Source organism: Rhinichthys klamathensis, unplaced genomic scaffold, assembly GCF_029890125.1.
Source record: "Rhinichthys klamathensis goyatoka isolate OS25496 unplaced genomic scaffold, OSU_Roscu_1.1 h1tg000121l_1, whole genome shotgun sequence".
NCBI classification, from domain to species: domain Eukaryota; kingdom Metazoa; phylum Chordata; class Actinopteri; order Cypriniformes; family Leuciscidae; genus Rhinichthys; species Rhinichthys klamathensis.
Window position 1 is genome coordinate 6,905,402 of NW_026606658.1, and position 19,979 is coordinate 6,925,380.

At 37.2% G+C, this 19,979-nt stretch overlaps 1 protein-coding gene across 4 annotated transcripts; it reads left to right on the forward strand.

Moving 5' to 3' along the window:
- The first annotated feature begins 319 nt into the window (after positions 1-319).
- On the forward strand, positions 320-14,635 carry rnf40 (ring finger protein 40). 4 transcript variants are annotated; one of them, XM_056255747.1, is made up of 20 exons: positions 320-346; positions 1,443-1,586; positions 2,840-3,007; positions 3,153-3,471; positions 5,900-6,097; positions 6,240-6,361; positions 6,915-7,061; positions 7,398-7,472; positions 7,814-7,933; positions 8,017-8,196; positions 8,289-8,424; positions 8,719-8,840; positions 9,772-10,034; positions 10,427-10,544; positions 10,646-10,798; positions 10,915-11,127; positions 12,041-12,166; positions 12,298-12,438; positions 12,545-12,646; positions 13,700-14,635. In XM_056255747.1, exons 1-20 carry the CDS (start codon positions 335-337, stop codon positions 13,874-13,876), a joined length of 3,036 nt encoding a protein of 1,011 aa, XP_056111722.1. In that variant the 5' UTR covers positions 320-334; the 3' UTR covers positions 13,877-14,635. The 4 variants fall into 4 exon arrangements, with proteins under 4 accessions (XP_056111722.1, XP_056111723.1, XP_056111720.1 ...); XM_056255748.1 differs by lacking the exon at positions 320-346 and adding an exon at positions 448-491; XM_056255745.1 differs by lacking the exon at positions 320-346 and adding an exon at positions 1,167-1,190.
- The last annotated feature ends 5,344 nt before the right edge of the window (positions 14,636-19,979 follow it).

Sequence of the window (19,979 nt, forward strand, 5' to 3'; positions counted from 1 at the left end):
TCTTCTGTAAAAAAAACCACTAACCACCAAACCACTGATCAGTACCGCCAACTTAAAAGCCACGAAAACTTCACATGAGGATGCACGTCATTATTTTTAATATGACATTGGAACGATCAAAAATAGGAAACAAATGTAAATATTGTTGTAATTACACGTGTTTTAAACAAATCAATGAATAAACTAGTATTAAGAACAACATTTAAGAACTTTTATTTTCACCCTGCGATGTAGAGGAAGTGACGTAAAGTATATCAGACTAGCACGAAAGAGTCCACAACCATACGTTGTTCAAATAGCTCACTTCGAGCAAATACGTCTGTGATCACAACAAATGTCCAAAAAGGTATGAGTGCTACAAACAAAGTGTTTTACACATATGTTAGGGCCTGTCTATTCCCGCTCACTTTTATTTTGATAGACCTAATTTTGTCCTGTGGTGTCAGTGTTCACATATCTACTGTTCTTCCTGTTTTCCGGTCGGAGCGGAGGTTTGTTTCTGGTTGCAAAAAAGTCACTAACACAAATCTATTTTAAAACACATTTTTAACCGCAGAGTACCTAAAACGTTGTAGTATGACGTGCGACATATAGTTCTAACAAAATGCAATTTATAATGTAAAAAAGCCCCATGTTTTTGACCGTTGTGTCTCGCTTGCTAGGCTTTAGCTAGCATCGAAGCTAAACTCACTCAAAGCGCCACTGTTGCCTTAAATTAATTGGGAAAAAAAGTTTTTACTGCATAAATATGTGCCCTGCGTAATATGACGATAATATCGTCTTTATAGTTTGTTTCATTATGAAATAATCCAATAAATATGAATTAGATCGAAGACGTCTGCCGTTTTAACCAGCATATCTCAAAACAGTTAATTACATCACAAGTGTTTCAGCTTAAATCTTCTTATTGTTATCGTTAAATAATATTTTTAATTTTAGGCCAGATAGAAATGATCTATGCTAAATCTCTTTAACAGTGGTCTTTGTTTGATATTGTCAGTACTAATATAGCTGTCTTGGAACTATGCAATGTACAATTATTTAGTTAAAGTGATAGTTCACCCAAAACTAAAAAATATCAATCACTTCCTCACCATTATGTTCAAATACGTATGACTGTATGTTTTACTTTAGAACACAAAAGGAGACGTTATGCAGATTATTTTAGGAGTGACAGCCATCATTCACTTGTAATCGCATCTTTGTTTTTCCCCATACAATGAAAGCGAATGATAACTGAGAGACTGGCTCTTTTTTTTGTTCCACAAATGAAAAAAAGTCATACAGCTTTGGAACAACATGAGGAGTAAATTATGACAGTTTGGTTGAACCTTTAACAAAACTGCCTGTGCTTTTGAAGAAATTGATGCTTACCCTTAAATTTGCATCTGTTGTAGTTCTGAATAATATAATAATAGTCTATCTAACACTGAATTTTGTAGGGAAGCATGTCTGGCACAGGGGGTGGGAAGCGCCCCTCAGGAGGGGATAGTCCTCCTGGCGCACCTGAAAAAAAGATGAAGAAAGAGGAGAAGACTACCACCACTCTCATTGAGCCCATCCGCATTGGAGGAGTTTCTTCTACGGTATGTTTCATGTACCAAAACAAAATGCGTTGTAGCTTTTTGGGAGCAGTCTTGCAATATCCAATATTTTGTGTGTTTTTAACATGGACATCATTAAAAACAATCACTCAATTAGGGGTGTAACGATACACTCATGTCACAATTTGATGCAATTCACGATACTGAACTCATGACACGATACTATTGTGATACTTTAAGCCAAAATAAAGAGTTTTTATCATTATTATTATTATTACTTCTAAGACATATGGTAAAAAGTTACAAAACCTTATTTAATATTTAGTATTTAATCAAGATAAACTTGACTAGGATTAGACTTGGTCCTGGTCCCCAATGCACAGGGCAATGATGACACCAGAATAAAAATATTCATGATTCTGAATCTAATAATACAGAATTATGTTAGACACATATGCTTGCACTCGTTCACTGAATACATATATTAAAATATGTTGGCCCCTTTTTAAAATCAGACATTTGGCATTTTCAGCACCTGCAAATATTCCACCATTGCATTATTATACATTATATTCAACATTATATAGTAGTTTAATGTAGTTATGTCACTGAAACTCCGTAAACTTCATTTTTTCTCAGTAGTACACTCTTACACAGACAAGCAGCTCAAGCACAGATACTCCTGATAGTTTCACTATGTCCTCTCTCTCAATCCCACTTAAATTATAAGAATAAACTATCTAAAAGTCGTCATACTACAAAGACTAAAAATGTGATATGGTGATTTAAATGATGTTTGTGCTTTCATTTTGAGGAGTGGCACTCCAGCACATATACACTTTAGATGATCAATGCTATCAATCACAGTTCTAATCGCAAAGCATGTCAAATGACTATTCCCCAACTTCAAATTGTTTCTTAATTTACTCGCCCTCATGTCATTCTCATGCACAAGTATGCGAGTAGGCACTTTACTACAGCATGTGTGTTGATCACTGTTTTATTATCAGTGTTGAAAACAGTTGTGCTGCATAATATTTTTATCGAAACCGTGATCGTTTTTTCAGGGTTCTTTGATGAATAGAAAGAACAGCATTTATTTGAAATAGAAATATTTGAATCTTTTGTAAAATTGTAAATGTCTTTACTGTCACTTTTGATCAATGCATCCTTCCTGAATAAAAGTCTGACCCAATACTTTTGATTGGTAGTGTTTTAAACATTCTGTCATAACCTTCAAAACCTTTGTAGATAAGATTGACTTGTGTAATTTTGCCCCAAATATTTTTGTGCAGGAGGAGATGGACATGAAGGTCATTCAGTTCAAGAACAAGAAGCTCTGCGAACGCCTTGAACAGAGGCAGGCTTTGGAGGATGAGTTGAGGGAGAAGATTGAGAAACTGGAGAAGAGGCAGGCCACTGATGACACCACCCTGCTTATCGTCAACCGCTGTTGGACTCAGGTTCACCACTCTTCTTTTCTTCCAATGCTATACAATGACAATAATAACAATACTGAACGAATCAAAATATACATTCCTTATATGACATCTATTATACCAGATAATAGTAATATTGTAAGGACTTATTTGAACTCTGTATTCACAGCTTGAGGAAAATATCCATGAATTGCTGCAGCATGTAGAACCCAAGGATGCCCCCGCTCCTGTCCAGACCCCTGCCACCCCTCCTGTTCCGACAGACGTCCCAGTTCCTGCTGTAGCTCCATCACCTGCTCCTGAACCTTCTGCTCCTTTGCCGGCTCCAATGGAAGTGGATGGTGGCCTCCCCCGGCCGCCACCTGAGGGGGTGGAAGAACCACCACAACCAGTGCAAGAAAAGGAACAGACACAGGAGCAAGAGAAGCAACAGCAGCCTGACTCTGAGGAGAAGCTGACTGTTGTACCAGTGAAGGATGGAATTCCCGGTAAATATACTGAGTTAGATTCCGATGCCATTTGCACAATATTTAAAATAAAGCGTTTATTCATAGTTTATACTAGTGTTGTTGTACTCGAGTCCGGTCTTGGTCTCGAGACTTTTTTTTTTGAAGGTCTCGGTCTTGACCACATTTGTACTTGGTCTTGTCTCGGTCTCAGTCTAAGAGGACTTGAGATTTTGTCTCAAGACCGATCAGGGCCACAACCATGGGGATATCACTAAATTGCCGGTGCATTGTATGATTTATTTGTTAACATCATTAATGTGATTGGATGTAAAACTTCCTGCTTCAAATGCAGCCAGTAACTTTATATTTCTTAAAAATGTCTATTTTGATTTATTTTGTTACTGCTGTGCCTGGTCAGAAATCAATGAGGGATTATGTAAAAAAAAATGTCACCAAAATTCATACAAATGCCTACAAAATCCAAGATACGATTGCAAAAAAGTACTTCTATGAGATCTTTATATTATAACAAATTATATAATTAAGCAATATCACAAGAGCAAATATGAGCATGATTGCTTACTATACTTTTAAATATGAATCCATAGCAGAACTGTTGTGCATTTTCAAGCAACACACATCTGTGTTTCCTTACTGAATGAATCAGCTGCTTCGAAAAAATCGTTTGAATAAATGATTCCGTGACTCATTAAATGATTTGCCGCCACCTACTGGCAGTTGTAGTTTCATATTTAAAAAAAGTATAATTTTATTTTTCCATCATATTTCTTTATTCAAAAGGTTATTTTTAAAACATTAATCTCAGCATTATCTATGCAGTTGTAATTGTACCAATTCAGATGCAAACTTCTGTTTATTCTTACTGTATATTGAATGACTATAATACATTTGTCAAGTAGTAAATGTGGACCTTTAGGATGAAATTTAGGAGTGCTGGTCTGGTCTTGGTGTTGACTCGGTCTCACCCTGTCTTGGTCTTGGTTTGGTCTCGACACACGGTGGTCTTGATTTGGTTTATGTGGTCTTGACTACAACATTAGTTTATACATTTATCATATTAACCCTATAAAACTTATATAGGGGTGGTGATGGCGCAGTGGGTAAGACACATGCCTTTGGTGTGAGAGACCCGGGTTCGAATCCACTGTGAGACACCAATGTGTCCCTGAGCAAGACACTTAACCCCTAGTTGCTCCAGAGGCGTGTGACCTCTGACATATAAAGCAATTGTAAGTCGCTTTGGATAAAAGCGTCAGCTAAATGAATAAATGTGAAATGTAAATGTGAAAACTTAGCGTCCATGAAAAGCTTAGGCTGAAAGGAAGTAAAAACGACACGATTTGCAATGGACGCAGATAAAATGATAATACAAGCTTTTGCTTTCTGCACCATCTTAAAAGGTCAGCAAAACATTGGTATCTTATGGTGGAGAAAAAAAGAGGAGAGCCCCTGTTGCAGCCAGGGCATTGAAAAAAAATAATGTAATTGCAGTTGGTGTACACCTGAGTTGTTGTCATATGCCACTGGTGGTTTTTCAATGATGTACGACTCACATTGATCGTAAAATCTGATCTGGCAGCTTATATGGCAGACGCAAATGCTCGTATCCAATTCATATCAGATTTATTTCCACATATGAATGAGGCCTAAAACCAATCTGAGAATATCAGAATCCATGTGCTTTTTTCCTGCTTAAGGCCCATTCAAACCAAGAACGATAACTATAAAGATAACTATATTAGCGGCCGTCCACACAAGCAGACGATGTCATTCTGTTTATTCTAAGCGTGTGCTTGTCTACCACTGTAAAAGCTTGAGCTTGTTACACCAGGTTGGATTCTGATTGGCTGTCAATGTTTTTAACATTCATCAGCTGGATAAAATCGTCCTGAAAGTGATTCCAACGATATAGTTTCTCTGTGCCGTGATTGTTTTAGCTGTGGTGTGAACTCTCCTATTTTTTAATATTGAGAACGATTTTTAGAACTATATCTTTTTTGTTATCTTTATAGTTATCTTCCTTGGTGTGCACGGACCTTTACACGTTTGTGGGTCATATCCGATCTGTGCCACATGGGAGGAAAAAAGCGGAATTGGGTCGCTTGAACCATGTAATGTAAATGCGGCTATTGATTTACATTACAATCGGTCAGAATTTCATCTTTTTTTGACCATATAAATAACAGCAAATTCACCAAATTGCATATTTTCGCTCAGTTTTGGCTTCTTGGTAAAATTTAGATGTTATTTTTTTTCTTCGAGTGTGAGCTCCATATTCTCGTAATATAACACTTTATAAGCCATAAAAGCCTGATGTAACAAAATAAATACTCAAGATACTCAGACCATAAACAAAACATAAAACAATAATGCATCTAGTGTCTATTAGCCTGCATATAGCAGCTTTTTCCATTTACATTCATATTGTATTTGATCTGTTTTGTAGCCCCTCCACCTCCACCACCTCTCAGTGTGAGCGCAAAGGCTTTTCTGGCAACTCTGGATAACAGCAGTGAAGAGGAGCTGACACTGCAGCTACAGGACAGGATGCAGTTCAGCAAGGGTGCTGTGGCCTGCATGGTCTGCATCTTTGACCGCCTGCATAGCAGCATTGACGAGCTGTGTACTAGAGTGGAGTCAGCTGGTAAAATACAATTAATTTGCTGTGATTTTCAAAGCACAAAATGATTATAAAAAAAAAAAAAAAAAGTACCCGAAAGCACTTAGTTTGATCACTGTTTGAACAAACACTAAACTATCGCTCTTGCAATTTACATTCTAATCAGTTTGTGAAGATGACAGTCAGCGAGAGATAATTGCCACAAACCGCACACTTCTAGAGGAAAATATTCGACTGCAAGACCTTGCTTCCTCCCTTCAAGGGAAACACCACAAAATGTCATTAGAGGTATCTGTTAGCCTAGTTTTGTTTGACCAAATTTTATTTACTGTATATTTACTAAGTTATACACTACCATTGAAAGGTTTGGGGTCCGTAAGATTTTTTTAAAAACAAATTAAAACTATTATTCAGCAAGGAAACGTTAAATTGATCATATTATTACAAAAAATAGTTTCAAATAAATACTATTTCCGAACTTTCTATTCATCAAAAAATCATGAAAAAAAATATCTTGGTTTCCACAAAAATATTACGCAATACAACATTGGTTTCATAAGAAATGTTTCTTGAGCACCAAATCCGAATAGTAGAATGATTTCTGAAAGATCATTTTACACTAAGAATGGTTGCTGAAAATACATTAATGTCTGCTGAAAATGAAAGTAATAATATTACTGTTCTTACTGTACTGTTTGAATAAATGCAGCCTTGGTGAGCATAAGTGACTTCTTTGAAAAACATTAATAAAATCTTACCAGCCCCAAACCTTTTAACAGTTGTGAAAGTGATGTGTGATATGTGTCTTAGCTGTCCTTAAGACCAGTCTTTGCTTTCACAGTATAATGAACTGGTTGACAAAGTTACGAGTTCTGAGACTAAAGTGTCTGAAATGGAAACGGCTGTGGAAGACCTGCAGTGGGACATTGAAAAACTCCGTAAGAGAGAGCAGAAGCTGAATAAACACCTAGCAGAAGCTCTGGAGCAGGTCAGCTTTCCCTTCATCTCAGAAAATCACGGTTTCATCCTTTTTAATGCTAAGCAATTTATTTTATTTAACTTCCCTGAATTTGAAATAAAACATACATTTTCAGGTTTCATGCTATATATTTCTTTGCCATTCTTGATCCTTCGTAGTAATCAATATATTATTTGCTGTGTGCTCCTCTAGCAGTACTTCCTGTGAGAAAGGAAATTGTACTGCAGGAGATTATACTACTTATCTTGTTGCGTCATTTACAGAAAACACAGTTTGGTATGACTAGCAATACGATTGTTATTTATTAATTTCTTGACTACATATGTTTTGTTCCCCCCAAATTAGCTTAATTCCGGTTACCATGCCACTGGCAGTTCTGGTGGGTTACCAGGTGGTCAAATCACACTCAGTATACAGAAGGTAACAGTGTTATTTATAAACTACTGTAGTATTTATTAATAAATCATATAATGTAAATACATTTAGAAATGTTGCTTTTTTTTCTTATAATTTTAAAGTTTTATAACTTTGTGATTGTCATTTTTATTGTTTTATATTTCTATTGAATGTTTTTTATTTCAGTAATATTTATATTTTATTTTAATTTATTTCCACTTTATTTCAGTTGTCTAAAATTGTTTATGTTAGTTTTAGTTAACCATAACAAACCATAACAAACATATCATTAAAAATGACGTAGACCTGATTCCAATCTGTGATTTGTACGTCAGTTTGTCTAACGAGTATTTCTCTACTATCAGTTTGAATCTCTGAATGCCGAGTTAGAGCAAAACCAGGAACTTGCTAACAGCCGCATGGCAGAGCTTGAGAAACTTCAGCAAGAATTACAGGAAGCTGTTCGGGAGAGCGAGAAACTGAAGGTTCAATGAGAGTTCAATGAGAGGTCAAAAAAGAATTAGATTTTTTACTGACTGGTATTACTGACCTCTACATCTCTTTGTAGATGGATCTGAGGAATATACCAGAGGAAGTGTTGAAGGAGACGCCAGAGTACAAGTGCCTCCAATCACAGTTCTCTCTGCTGTACAATGAGTCTCTGAGTGTGAAGACCCAGCTGGATGAAGCCAGAGCTCTGCTGCTCACAGCCAAAAACGCACACCTGCGGCAGATAGAGCACATGGAGGTGTGAGGGATGATTGGACAGAAATGATTGCCGGTAGTCATATCTGAGCATGTTTTTTGTGATTGTTTGAATGTCATTCTCTCTGTTTGTAGAGTGATGAGTTGTCTCTTCAGAAGAAGTTACGCACTGAGGTCATCCAGCTTGAGGACACGCTGGCCCAGGTGCGCAAGGAGTATGAAATGCTACGGATAGAGTTTGAACAGAATCTTGCTGCCAATGAGCAAGCAGGTAACGTCACTCATACAAGTAACATGATTTTATTCTTTTCGGTTGCCATGCCCTGCGGGTGAGGTGGGATTCCTTAGTGGTGAATTTCCCAAAGCCCATTTGTTTTACAGTAACCATGACTTCAAGAGGAAGTCCGTGGGGGTGGTGTATCCTGTCATCACTTCTCTGATTGTTCAGTTTTGGCTGGTGTTCACTTTTTATCTAAGCATCATAAACCGAGACGTCTGTAATTGTATTCGAATGACTATCAGCATCACTATCTCTCTCTCTTTTTTTCTTTTTCTTTTCTTTCAGGCCCAATAAACAGAGAAATGAGACACTTAATCAGCAGTCTGCAGAACCATAATCATCAGCTGAAAGGGGATGTGCAGAGATATAAGAGGAAACTACGTGAGACACAGATGGAAATAAACAAGGTATTTCTCATGCTGGTCTTCGTTGACAGTTTTCCCACAATCACAGAATATTCAGTTGGCTGCGGCGTATTCAGTAGTTCAATTACAAATATTATTATTATTATTATATAAATATTATTATATATATTTTATGTATATACACAGTACAGTAGAACAATAGACAAAGAGAAAGTCAGTGACTCTTTGCAACTTTTTTGTAACTAATTGTAAGCATTACTCTGTATTTATTTTACAATGAAGACTATTCAGTGTTATTTATACATTTGATTGCTTTCATTTCTGTAGTATTTCTTACCCAAATACTACTGTTAGACTCGCATGAAAAACTTTAAGTAGTGTTTATTTAATTTTTTTTCTTTTTTCGATTGTACTTATTTGTGCCATCGTTTGTAATTTGTTCTTATTTTATTACTGACTGTTTACTTTACTGTTTTTTTTGTTGTTGTAAATTTAGTGCATAGTTTAAAATAAAGCATTCCTGGGCTTTGTGTAAGCTCCTGCAACAAAATTATCAAATTACCATATTTATCAAAGCCCATCTTCCCCCTTTATTCAAATATATTATTAAAAATGTTGTTCATAGTTGTGAAGTCAATTGTTTTATTTGTGATATCACAAATAAATTATGAATACATGTGAAAACAAAAAGAGAACCAACAAATGTGTGTGTGTGTGTGTGTGTATATATTTATTATTATTATTATGTCATATTTTTGTATAATAAATTACCTTTCTTCATTTGTAATTCAAGTGTTTTCTAAATGTAAAGTATCCATGCATGATCCCCCCACCCAGAAAAAAATTGTTTACTAGCTAATATACCTCTCAGTGCACTTATGTTATTGTATATGTGACCTGTTACTTTCCTCAAAGTAATTGAATTTTCACTAAATATTGTTCTCTGTAAAATGTCACAACTGTTGTTTTTCAGTTGAAGTGCCAGAGTGGAGATACAGGTGCGCTGATGTTGGAAGAAAGCGTGGGTGATGGAGGACTGGAGGTAAAGAAAGAGGAAGATGAGGACCAGGAGGAGGAGGAAGAGAGGAGGAGAGAGCTGGAAAGGCAACGGGCGCGGGAGAGAGAGAGGGAGGCGGAGAGAGAAAGGGAGCGAGAAAGAGAGCGGGAGAGACAGCGCAGTGACGAGCTGAAGAGGAAGGACTCTGATGCGCTGAAGATGCTGAGAGGAGAGCTCAAGTACATCTTTCAGCCTGAATTATGATTCTCAATACTGCTTGATTTAATATTATCTGCTATTTTATCAATCATGCTGGATATAAATGGACAATCATAATTAATATACAGTGGCCCAAGAAGTATTTGGTCTTACCTAAAAATTCATTGCATTACATAACAAAATATCAATGCAAGTCACACACACACATGCTCTTTTTTTAAATTTTTATAAATATTTAATAATAAAACATACATTTAAAATGAAGACAAAAAGCATTTGGACACTTTGTGTTGTATCTTAATGTGCCTTATTTTAGGCAACTATAATATCGTCTTTTAAATGCTATTATATAGCATTTAATGAACTTCAGATCTGTCACCTTACCCCCATATCATGTGTGTCACACCAACAGAAAAGCTCAGGAGTCTCAGAAGGAAATGAAACTACTGCTAGACATGTACAAATCAGCCCCAAAGGAGCAGCGAGATAAAGTGCAACTCATGGCCGCAGAAAAGAAGTCCAAAGCAGAGGTATGTGAAGCCTTGCTGTCTTTCTGTGAGGCAAAACCATTAACATGCAATTCACTTGGGGTGGTCCTTCTCTTAATGCTAATATCAACATTGTCTGGCAGGTGGAAGAGTTGAGGCAGCGAGTGCGGGAACTCGAGGAGAGGGAAAGGAAAGAAAGCAAGAAACTGGCAGATGAAGATGCCCTCCGCAAGATCCGTGTGGCAGAGGAGACCATCGAACACTTGCAGAAAAAACTGGCTGCTACTAAACAGGTGGTGTGTCTAGTTGGTATACCTAGTTATTGTAAACAATTGTGTTATAATCTTTCTAGTTCAACAACCTCTGTAGCTTTGAAGCTAGTACTCTGACAGAGCCCGTGTGGACCTTTCAGGAGGAAGAGGCTCTGCTGAGCGAGATGGATGTGACGGGTCAGGCATTTGAAGACATGCAGGAGCAGAACAGCAGGCTCATGCAGCAGCTCCGAGAGAAAGATGATGCCAACTTTAAACTAATGAGTGAGAGAATCAAATCCAACCAGATTTACAAGCTTCTGCGGGAGGAAAAAGAGGAGCTGGCGGACCAAGTGCTCACTTTCAAAACCCAGGTGTGCAAGAAAAAAAGCATTTCCTCATACAATCCCCATGCATCCAGGCAAGAATTTACGGATGTACAAAAACAAACATGTTCTCATAATCTACTAGTTGGTGGGTTTTATGAAAAACTAGTCTACTATGGCTGCGTCCAAAAGCTTAGAAACCACCTGTTGTTGGACAGGCCTCTGAAGCAGTATAATGGTCTAATGATTTACAGAAAAAATAGAGATAGCTTTAGTCATAACTTCACGCTCGAAGTAACACCAAAAGTGGGAAACGTTGTTTAAAAACATATATTTACACAAACGGACTACCAACTGCAACTTTCAGATGCCATTTTATTTTTTTAGTTCAACTGTCACGAAATCGAACGCACAGGATAGTGGGATATCATAGGTTGCAACGGTATCTGAAGGTATCCTAGAAAACAGGATGTGACACGATCATAAGATTCGGACATGCATTTTTCAGCTTTTAGATGCTGTCCATGTAAAATTGGCCCTATATAATTAGACAGGGGTCTGTTTGCCGTTCTTATGAATAGCTGTAGGGAGCACAACAGATGTCTCAACTTTTTTTTAATTTGAAATATTTTTTAGCTTAGTGTTCCTCTTTACTCAAAAATACACAAATCTGTCCTTCAAAAATATCCTTAAAGTTTTCAAAATGGAAACCAACGGAAATCAGCTAAAAGTCTCTTATTTTATCCCGTTTGAAGTACTGCCACTAAAAAATAAAGCAAAAATCTAGATAAACTAATTGACTAGTTGGTTTATAGACAACTAGTCGGCCCAGAATGAAAGCTAAAATTGATGAGCCTTTCCATTTTTGAGGCAGTAAATCTGCATGTAATATGTTTAATAACTTCTGTTTTTGCAATAATGATGTAGTTGTATCATCTGCTCTTTTTACTGCCCTTCCCAGGTGGACGCTCAGCTGCTGGTAGTACAGAAACTAGAAGAGAAGGAAGGTGTCCTGCAGAGCACACTGGCTTCTCTGGAGAAAGAGTTGGCGCTGCGCACTCAAGCACTGGAGCTCAACAAGCGCAAGGTAAAACCGGAAAGATCACAGACGCCCACCTCTGTTCTGATGTCTATGACAACCATGACTCAGCTTAGCAAACCATTAGCATGTATTTCCAGATGTGTGTTTAATGCTGCTTTTTCTGCACAATGGCTCAGGCGGTGGAGGCGGCCCAGTTGGCCGAGGACCTTAAAGTGCAGCTGGAACACACTCAGACCAAGTTGAGGGAAATCCAAGCCTCCGTATTAGACAACCGCACTGCCCGTGAAAGGGAGAGTGCCAACCTCAAGAGAGCACAGGTACATGGGCACGTGTGTTGTAGATATGTTTCAGGGATACAAATGAGTGGGAACAGTGTGTGTGTAACTCTTCTACTATGCTGGGTTGTTGTTGTTGTTTTTTCAGGAGGACTTGTCCAGGCTGCGGCGTAAGCTGGAGAAACAGAAGAAAGTTGAGGTGTACACAGATGCTGATGAGATTCTGCAAGAAGAAATTAATCAGTATAAGGTGAGGATTGGCTTTTCAAAGATTCTTTTCATGTAGACAACCAGTCAAACATAAACTAGTGCCCTCAACTAGTTATTTTACTGGGGTCAGTAGGATTCTCTTTTATTCAGCAAGGATGCATTAAATTGATCAAAAGTGACAGTAAAGAGATTTATAATATTCCAGAAGATTTCTATTTCAAATAAATGCTGTTTGAACTTTGTTCATCATAGAATTCTCAGCAATACTCAGCAACACAACTGTTTTCAACATTGTTGAATAATGTTTCTTGAGTCCCAAATCAGCATATTAGAATGATTTCTGAAGGATCATGTGCCACTAAAATGATGTAATGGCTGCTGTAAATTCACAGGAATAAAGTTCTTTTTCTTTGAATAAACAGTTATTCAAAATTGTGATATTTCACAATATTACTGTTTTGACTATTATTTTGAGCAAATAAATGCATCCTTGGGAGCATGAGACTTTCCAAAACAAAACAAAAAATCCCAAACTTTGAACAGTAGTGAATACAATATTTATTAATTGAAATATATCAATTAAAAGATGATATATGTGTGTAATGTATATAAATATGTGTGTGTATAAAATATATTATATTTATTTTAATTGTATGTTGTAAATTTTTTTTTTTTTTTTTTAAGAATAATAGTGAAGTCATCAAAATACTGAAAATAGAAATGGAAGTATGTGAAATTTGTCGTTACCAAAAAACTATCATATAATTTTAGCTGCTTCAAAGTAGGCCTGCTTTGCGTAGATTACACACTGGCCATTCTTTCAACCAGTCTTTCATCTTGAGGAATCCAACTGGGATGGTGTTTTTTTTTCAAAGGAGTTCCCATGTGTGCTGGCCACTTGTTTTCCTGTACTATTTAGTCCAACTCATACTTTAAAATAAAAAAATAAAAAAATATTTTTAGTTTTATGGAGAATTTACATAAGCAGAATTTGTGTCTATGAAATCATTTTCAAACATTTGACATTTTGACTGGTAGAGTAGCTTTATAAGTGTATTATTTGTGCCTGACCTTTCTGTTGTCTCCATTCTAGGCTAAATTGCGTTGTCCCTGTTGTAATACACGAGATAAGGAGACTGTCCTCACCAAGTGTTTCCACGTCTTCTGCTATGAATGCTTGAAGACTCGCTATGATACTCGCCAGAGGAAGTGCCCCAAATGCAATGCTGCATTCGGAGCAAATGACTTCCACCGCATCTACATCACCTAATTTAGAGTGGACTTCTTGATGGACTGAAAACAATAGATGAGAAAAGAAGGGATGAAAGTGGTCTTGAAGCACAGGATTACCATGCTGTGGTATTTTAAAATGCTCTAAAGGGCCACTTTTGCCCATCTGTGATAGGTGGTGCTAGTGACCAAACAGACAGTGACAGAATGGAAACAGTTGTGAAGTAGTCATGGTCTATAGCACACAAGCAGTGCTCCTTCATTGCAGAGGAATTCATTGAGGGTTTTTTTTCTCTTACTTTTTTGTTTTATACTTGCATTTTTGAATCACCATGAAAAAAAAAAAGACTGCTCAAATTTCTAAATATCATAAATGTCATAATCCCACAGAATATGACAGACTTTTAAAGTTCACAGAAACTGTTTTGTTTTGACAATTATGGCCTTATCCGTTTGAGTCATACAGTAACTCTATCCAGTAATGTAGTTAGTAAGTCAGTCAGTTTCTATGGTGACACTCAATGTTATTGAACCCCTTAAAGTTAGTAATGAACAGATGTGATGAGTACTGGGTGGACTGAGGAGAGCTGCAGAATTAGAAACATAAGATTGTGGTGCAGTGACTTTAAAAAGACAAAACAGAGAGACCAAGAAATATTCATGCAAAAGAAAATTCGTCTCAACTGATTCAGCTTTAGACAGGTACCCTTAATACCCAAACACCCAGCAGATAATATATCACCAATATGTCAATAACTATTGCACAATTTCCTTTAAAAATAAAAACTGGATACAAGTATTTGTGAACTCAGCTCTTTGCTTTGATGTCAAACCTATACACATCTTATAGAGTCATTACGCAATGTGTTTAAGCATTGTTTTTCCTAGGCAGTTAAAGCTATTGTTAAGTTTTTTGTTTTGATTTTGCAATGAAGATTGATTGGGTAGATGAAGCTGAGTTTTCATTTTAAGAGTGATGTAAAAAAATATGAAACTGTAATATTTCAGGGTATGTCCATGGAAAGTCCAGTCCATATGCTTTCTGCCAATACAATCCTATTTCCATAATGCATGTTGATTTAGTAACTTCAGATGGTTTAGATATGCATAGTTGCATATGGTTAGGCATCAGAAGAGGATCACAGGAGGAAAAAAAAACTACCCTGTGTGTTTTTTTTTTTTTTTTTTTTTTTCTTTTTCTTACTGCAAATTCTTGCCCGGAATATGAATGTAAATATTTTCCATTATATTTCGCAATTGACCTTATGTTATTCCCCACGCCCATGGTCTTGCTGTTCTGATCGTATTAATAATAACTGTCTTGCTGCTTTCCTCTCAGTCTGCGTTGTGTGAGTCTGCCTGCCAAACACCGAACTGTTGTTTGCTCCCTTGGACCAGAGACAGTGAATTACGTAGTTGGGTGGGGTGACTTTAATGTGCTTTTTTTGCCCAAACATACTTTGCACGGGGAGACTGGGGTCTCTCGTTTGTGCTTTTACAGAAAGTACTTTTATTTTTCACATATTGTCTTCGTTTAAACTCTTATTACTTGAAGTTGTTTTTCCTGGTAATTCTGACATCAAATATTCACGTCAGTAAGATCACCAATATTATAATGGCGGATGTTTCCTAGTAATAGAGAATTGGTTACTCTTTCACGTAAATGTAGCCTCTCTTGAAAGTAAAAACGAAACTTCGCAGAGAACATGCTGTGTTGTTGTGCGTCTCTACCATCATTGACTGTTTCATACTCGTCGTGCTGTGAATAGAGATTCGGTGGCCGTGTTTCAAAACCTAGCAACTGCCTATCCATCAAACAGAACGTTTTTTCGAATCTTAATTCGTGAAAACGTTATTTCTGAATGTTCTCTGAACGTTCAAATCATCGTTAAAAAAAAATTATTAAAATAAAAAATTATTGGTTTTGCTAAGGTTAAACCAACGTTCAATTTAATAATTTTGCAAACATTGTGAGAATGTTACTTTTGAATGTTCAATGAACATTCTGAAACAATTGAATTCTTATAACATCCAATGCCATCAGCAGTGTTACAAAATTTACAATTTTATTCATTCTGATTAATTCAGTAACAACTGCGAATTTTGATTTAAAGAGAACCGATTTATTTTGCAGGGAAAGGACTGTTGCGTTAAATGTGTTCGATTCACTAAAAAGAATCGACTCGGCGTCATTCGTTTTGGGAATCTGATGCACTGTATGGTGGTCAAGTTATTAAGTATGCTTTTGAATCACTAAAATAATAGGCTTGGTGTCTTTCCATGCTCAAAAATGCCAGGAACAGGCTCTAGGTCGCAACTCGAGCTGAATATTTCGCGTGCTCCATAAACAGTAACGTTAGGCTATGAATTAACAACAAACCGAAAGGCATGCATGCACAAATCAAATATTTTCTCAATAATTGTTCTCTAATAAATTCTTAGTAAAAGTTGTCGACTCTCAGCCCTGATTTCACACGGATAAACGCGGTCTGCATAGGCAGCCCACGGGCTTCTGGAGACACAGCCACGAATCAGTACAGTAGATAGGAAATGACTCATAGAGGAGTTGAACCCAACGCGTGGGTGTGGGCGCTATTAAAACAAGACTGAAAGTTTGGGGTGGTTCATTCACACACGCTGCTCTTGCTATGCTAGAAACCCATTTGTGGCTTTTAATCTTTTGAAATCGCTGTGAGATTTCATTATATATAAAGCTCAATGGATTCCGGTGCGCTGCGTTGCATCTATTGGATTACTCTATTGGTCGCCACGCTTATTAATGGAATAAACGCGGATAAAAGTAAGAATATTCACATTTACTTGCTTAATATCTTCATGTTATAACATATCCTAGCATATCTATGACGTATCTTATGGATTTTCTGTGGCCGAAGAAAGTTCCAAACTTTTGTCTCATTTGTCCTCTTATACGAACATGGGAAGACGTGGAGTCAGTGGAGTTAATGACGATGAACTGCCTCATTCGTAATAGCTTCCTTTACCAGTTGCAGTTCCCACCGGTTCCGCATTCCAATGCTCTTATTTCACTCCCACCCACTCCATGGGTTGTATTGTGCCCAGCTGAGAACAGTGCAACACAAGGCTTCAGCTTTCCATGAGGAACATGAGGCTTGTAGTGTCTTTGTTACTTTGGCATGTGTATGTTACTGCTGGAACGGTTTTAATTGTAAAAACACTTGCAGGAAAGAAAAAAAGTGCATTGTCTGCTATGGGAAAGTATTAGGCAATGCATTGGTGCCCACATGCCCTTGTTATATTCAGTGGTTTTAGTTAAGCAGTAATTGAGTGCAGTAAACTGTTTCATGTCATGTCACAGTTACATTATAATGAGAAAATTAGATTTAAAGTCTTATGGATTTAATAATGCACATCAAAACATGCTTAGATCATCAATATACTGTAGTAGTTCTCTACAGGGGGGCTGAGGCCCAATAGGGGGCCTCAGTAAACTTTTAAGGTGCCCTCAAGATATCATAATTATTTAACACATATAATATGAATTATATGAATACATAAAGGAATTTTCCACATTGCTCAACATACAAACTTTGAAAACAAAACTGACAATGTTTATTTCATCCCCACAAATAATTAATGTTTTATTTAAAATAAATGCTGGAGCAGTGTGTAGTGAGTATAGCCTATACTTTATATAAAGATATGTTATCTTCAAGAAGTGAGAAAAAAAACAAGCACCTCTCATTTCAGCAGAAGAACAAGAGGAAGAATCCTTGCCTGGGGGCCTTCAAATATTAACTTTGACAATGGGGGTCCTTGGATTACAAAGGCTAAGAGCTAAATACATTGTGATCTGAAATTCAAGTTTATTTTTACTGATCATTAAGCTTGCTAAAACATGCAAGGCTTTGAACATATTGTCTATTTCTCAAGTGTGCAGTTGTGATAGCATGATTTCAGTGTGCCTCTATATCTCCACAATCTATGAGCAGCCCACATTCTCAACCTCAACCATCAGATAAGAATGCACTGAAGTGTCATTCATACCCTGTAGTTACGCTGTTATTTAAAAAAAAAAAAACTAATGCAAATCAATGTATGTGCTTGAATTTATGACGTATGCATAGTGTCCTTGAAACACTTGATGAGTCATGCATCCTTAAAAGTCTCCAGTCAGTGTCAGATTATAAATCAATGTGAGTAGTGCACGTTGTTCTGTTATGTCCCACGACACCTCAAGAAAAGATTTCACATTCAGTAGGCTAGGCTATGCAGTTTCACTCATTTTAATTTGGTTGCTCATGCCAATCGTTTACATTTGATGGCATGTATCTTCAGTCACGTCACATAGTACTGCAACAGGTGACATTATAGCTTGCAGATGTTTATCATCTAGACCGCAGCTGTGAGTTTTTCGTGAAAGGCATTCTGTGGTACCTGCCTTTACCGCATTTTCCCTTATGTACCTCCCCTGATAGCAAGCATGTGCGCAAGACAAACTTCAACTCTCACTGACGACACACCAACCCATTAATTCTCTTAAAGTCATTTTTCCATGTCCTCAGTTCTCGCAGTGGGACACTTTGCATGCACTCAGGGGCCACATCATAGTCTGGCCGCCAGCTTAGAGTTGCTTACGCACACAGAGCATGAGTAATATCGTTTCCCCGCGAGTGCACCACCACATCACTTCAACGGAATTTCCCATCTCATTTCATATGAAAAAGAGGCAGAGCAAAGAAAGCTCTTGGATCTTATTCAGTGGTAAAACATATTTCAACCATGTGCAAAACCCCGAACACACCCCAAGTTATCAGGAAACCTGTGCAGAGAAGTTGTTTTTGACCGTTTCACTGTAATGTGGTAGGCTACCGTTACCTGACACCTTTTTGTGTGCGCTTCTTTGTTCAGTTTTGTCAGGTTCATCCCCCTGTGAGAAATCTGAATTCTGGAATAGAGATGGCGCAGTGTGTGTAGCTTGTTCTGAATGCAAACAGTACCCGAAAACTCCATCATGTGACACATGTGAGTAATGTATCAAATTTAAAACTGTTCTAAGTATAGTAGCGATATTTATCGCGTTATATAACCTGCCAAATGAACGAACGACTCATAATTTATCATCATTGCATTATGATTTCTCTAATTCCTAATATGATCAAAGATTGCATATGAAACGGAATTTGGGTTTTTAAAATAGGCTAACATTTTAATTAAAATCTGCTCAAGTGATTCAAAGTTAGTAAGCTGGTTCAAGTTGGTAGATTTGGTCTAATCTCCCCATGGTTAATTTGGCTATTTAAAATAACTCCACTCAAATGAAAGAGATAACTTGAATTTCCAAATACTGAATTTCCAAATACTGATTCCAAATCAGTAAAATGGTCCATCCTTCCCATCACAAATAAGTTTGAACACTCATGGGAATGCATTGTAAGTAGTAGGCCTACATGGTTTTGCAATAGGTCAGAGCTTACATACAGAGAAGGAGTGGCCAGATTTTTCCTGTATGATCTAAATGAGGCTGGAGGACTTCCAGTAACATTGTTCTGTGTTTTTAAGGCCCACCCATAGAGCCTTCAGATTCCTGGAGGGTGGCAGCAATTACCAGTTTGTCTGTCCTGGCAGCCGTAATTGTTTTCGGAGCCTTGATCATAGGAGTTCTAGTACATCATCGCAGGTCAAGGAGGACCTTACGTGGTGAGATGTTAACTTTATATCCTCTTTTTAACAACAAAAACACTCTTTCAGAGCAGGACTCAGAACTTACCCAACTTTTTCTGTCCACAATTCAGAGCCGATTGAAGAGACAACAGGACCCCTCTATCCAGTATAGGTTCTTCAAAAGGTAAGAGTGAAAAAATGCAACGTATTTTAGTATGTTTTGAAATGCATTAAGGAAATTAATTTTCTAAATGTTTGCAGCTCAAGGAACTCAAGCTGACAGCATATGAAAATGGACTGTTACTCCAGTGAATTAATGCTCCAGTTGGTGGAACACTGGCTGGCACCTCAACCACAGAGTGTTCTGAGTAGCATCTGATTTGTCTAATTTATTACATTAGTAGGCTATGTCATGCATAGCGAATGGTTATGCACAAAAGCTGCACTGAGACATTGTCGTTCACTGTGCAGAATGGGTTTGCAAACCTTAGGTGCTAAGT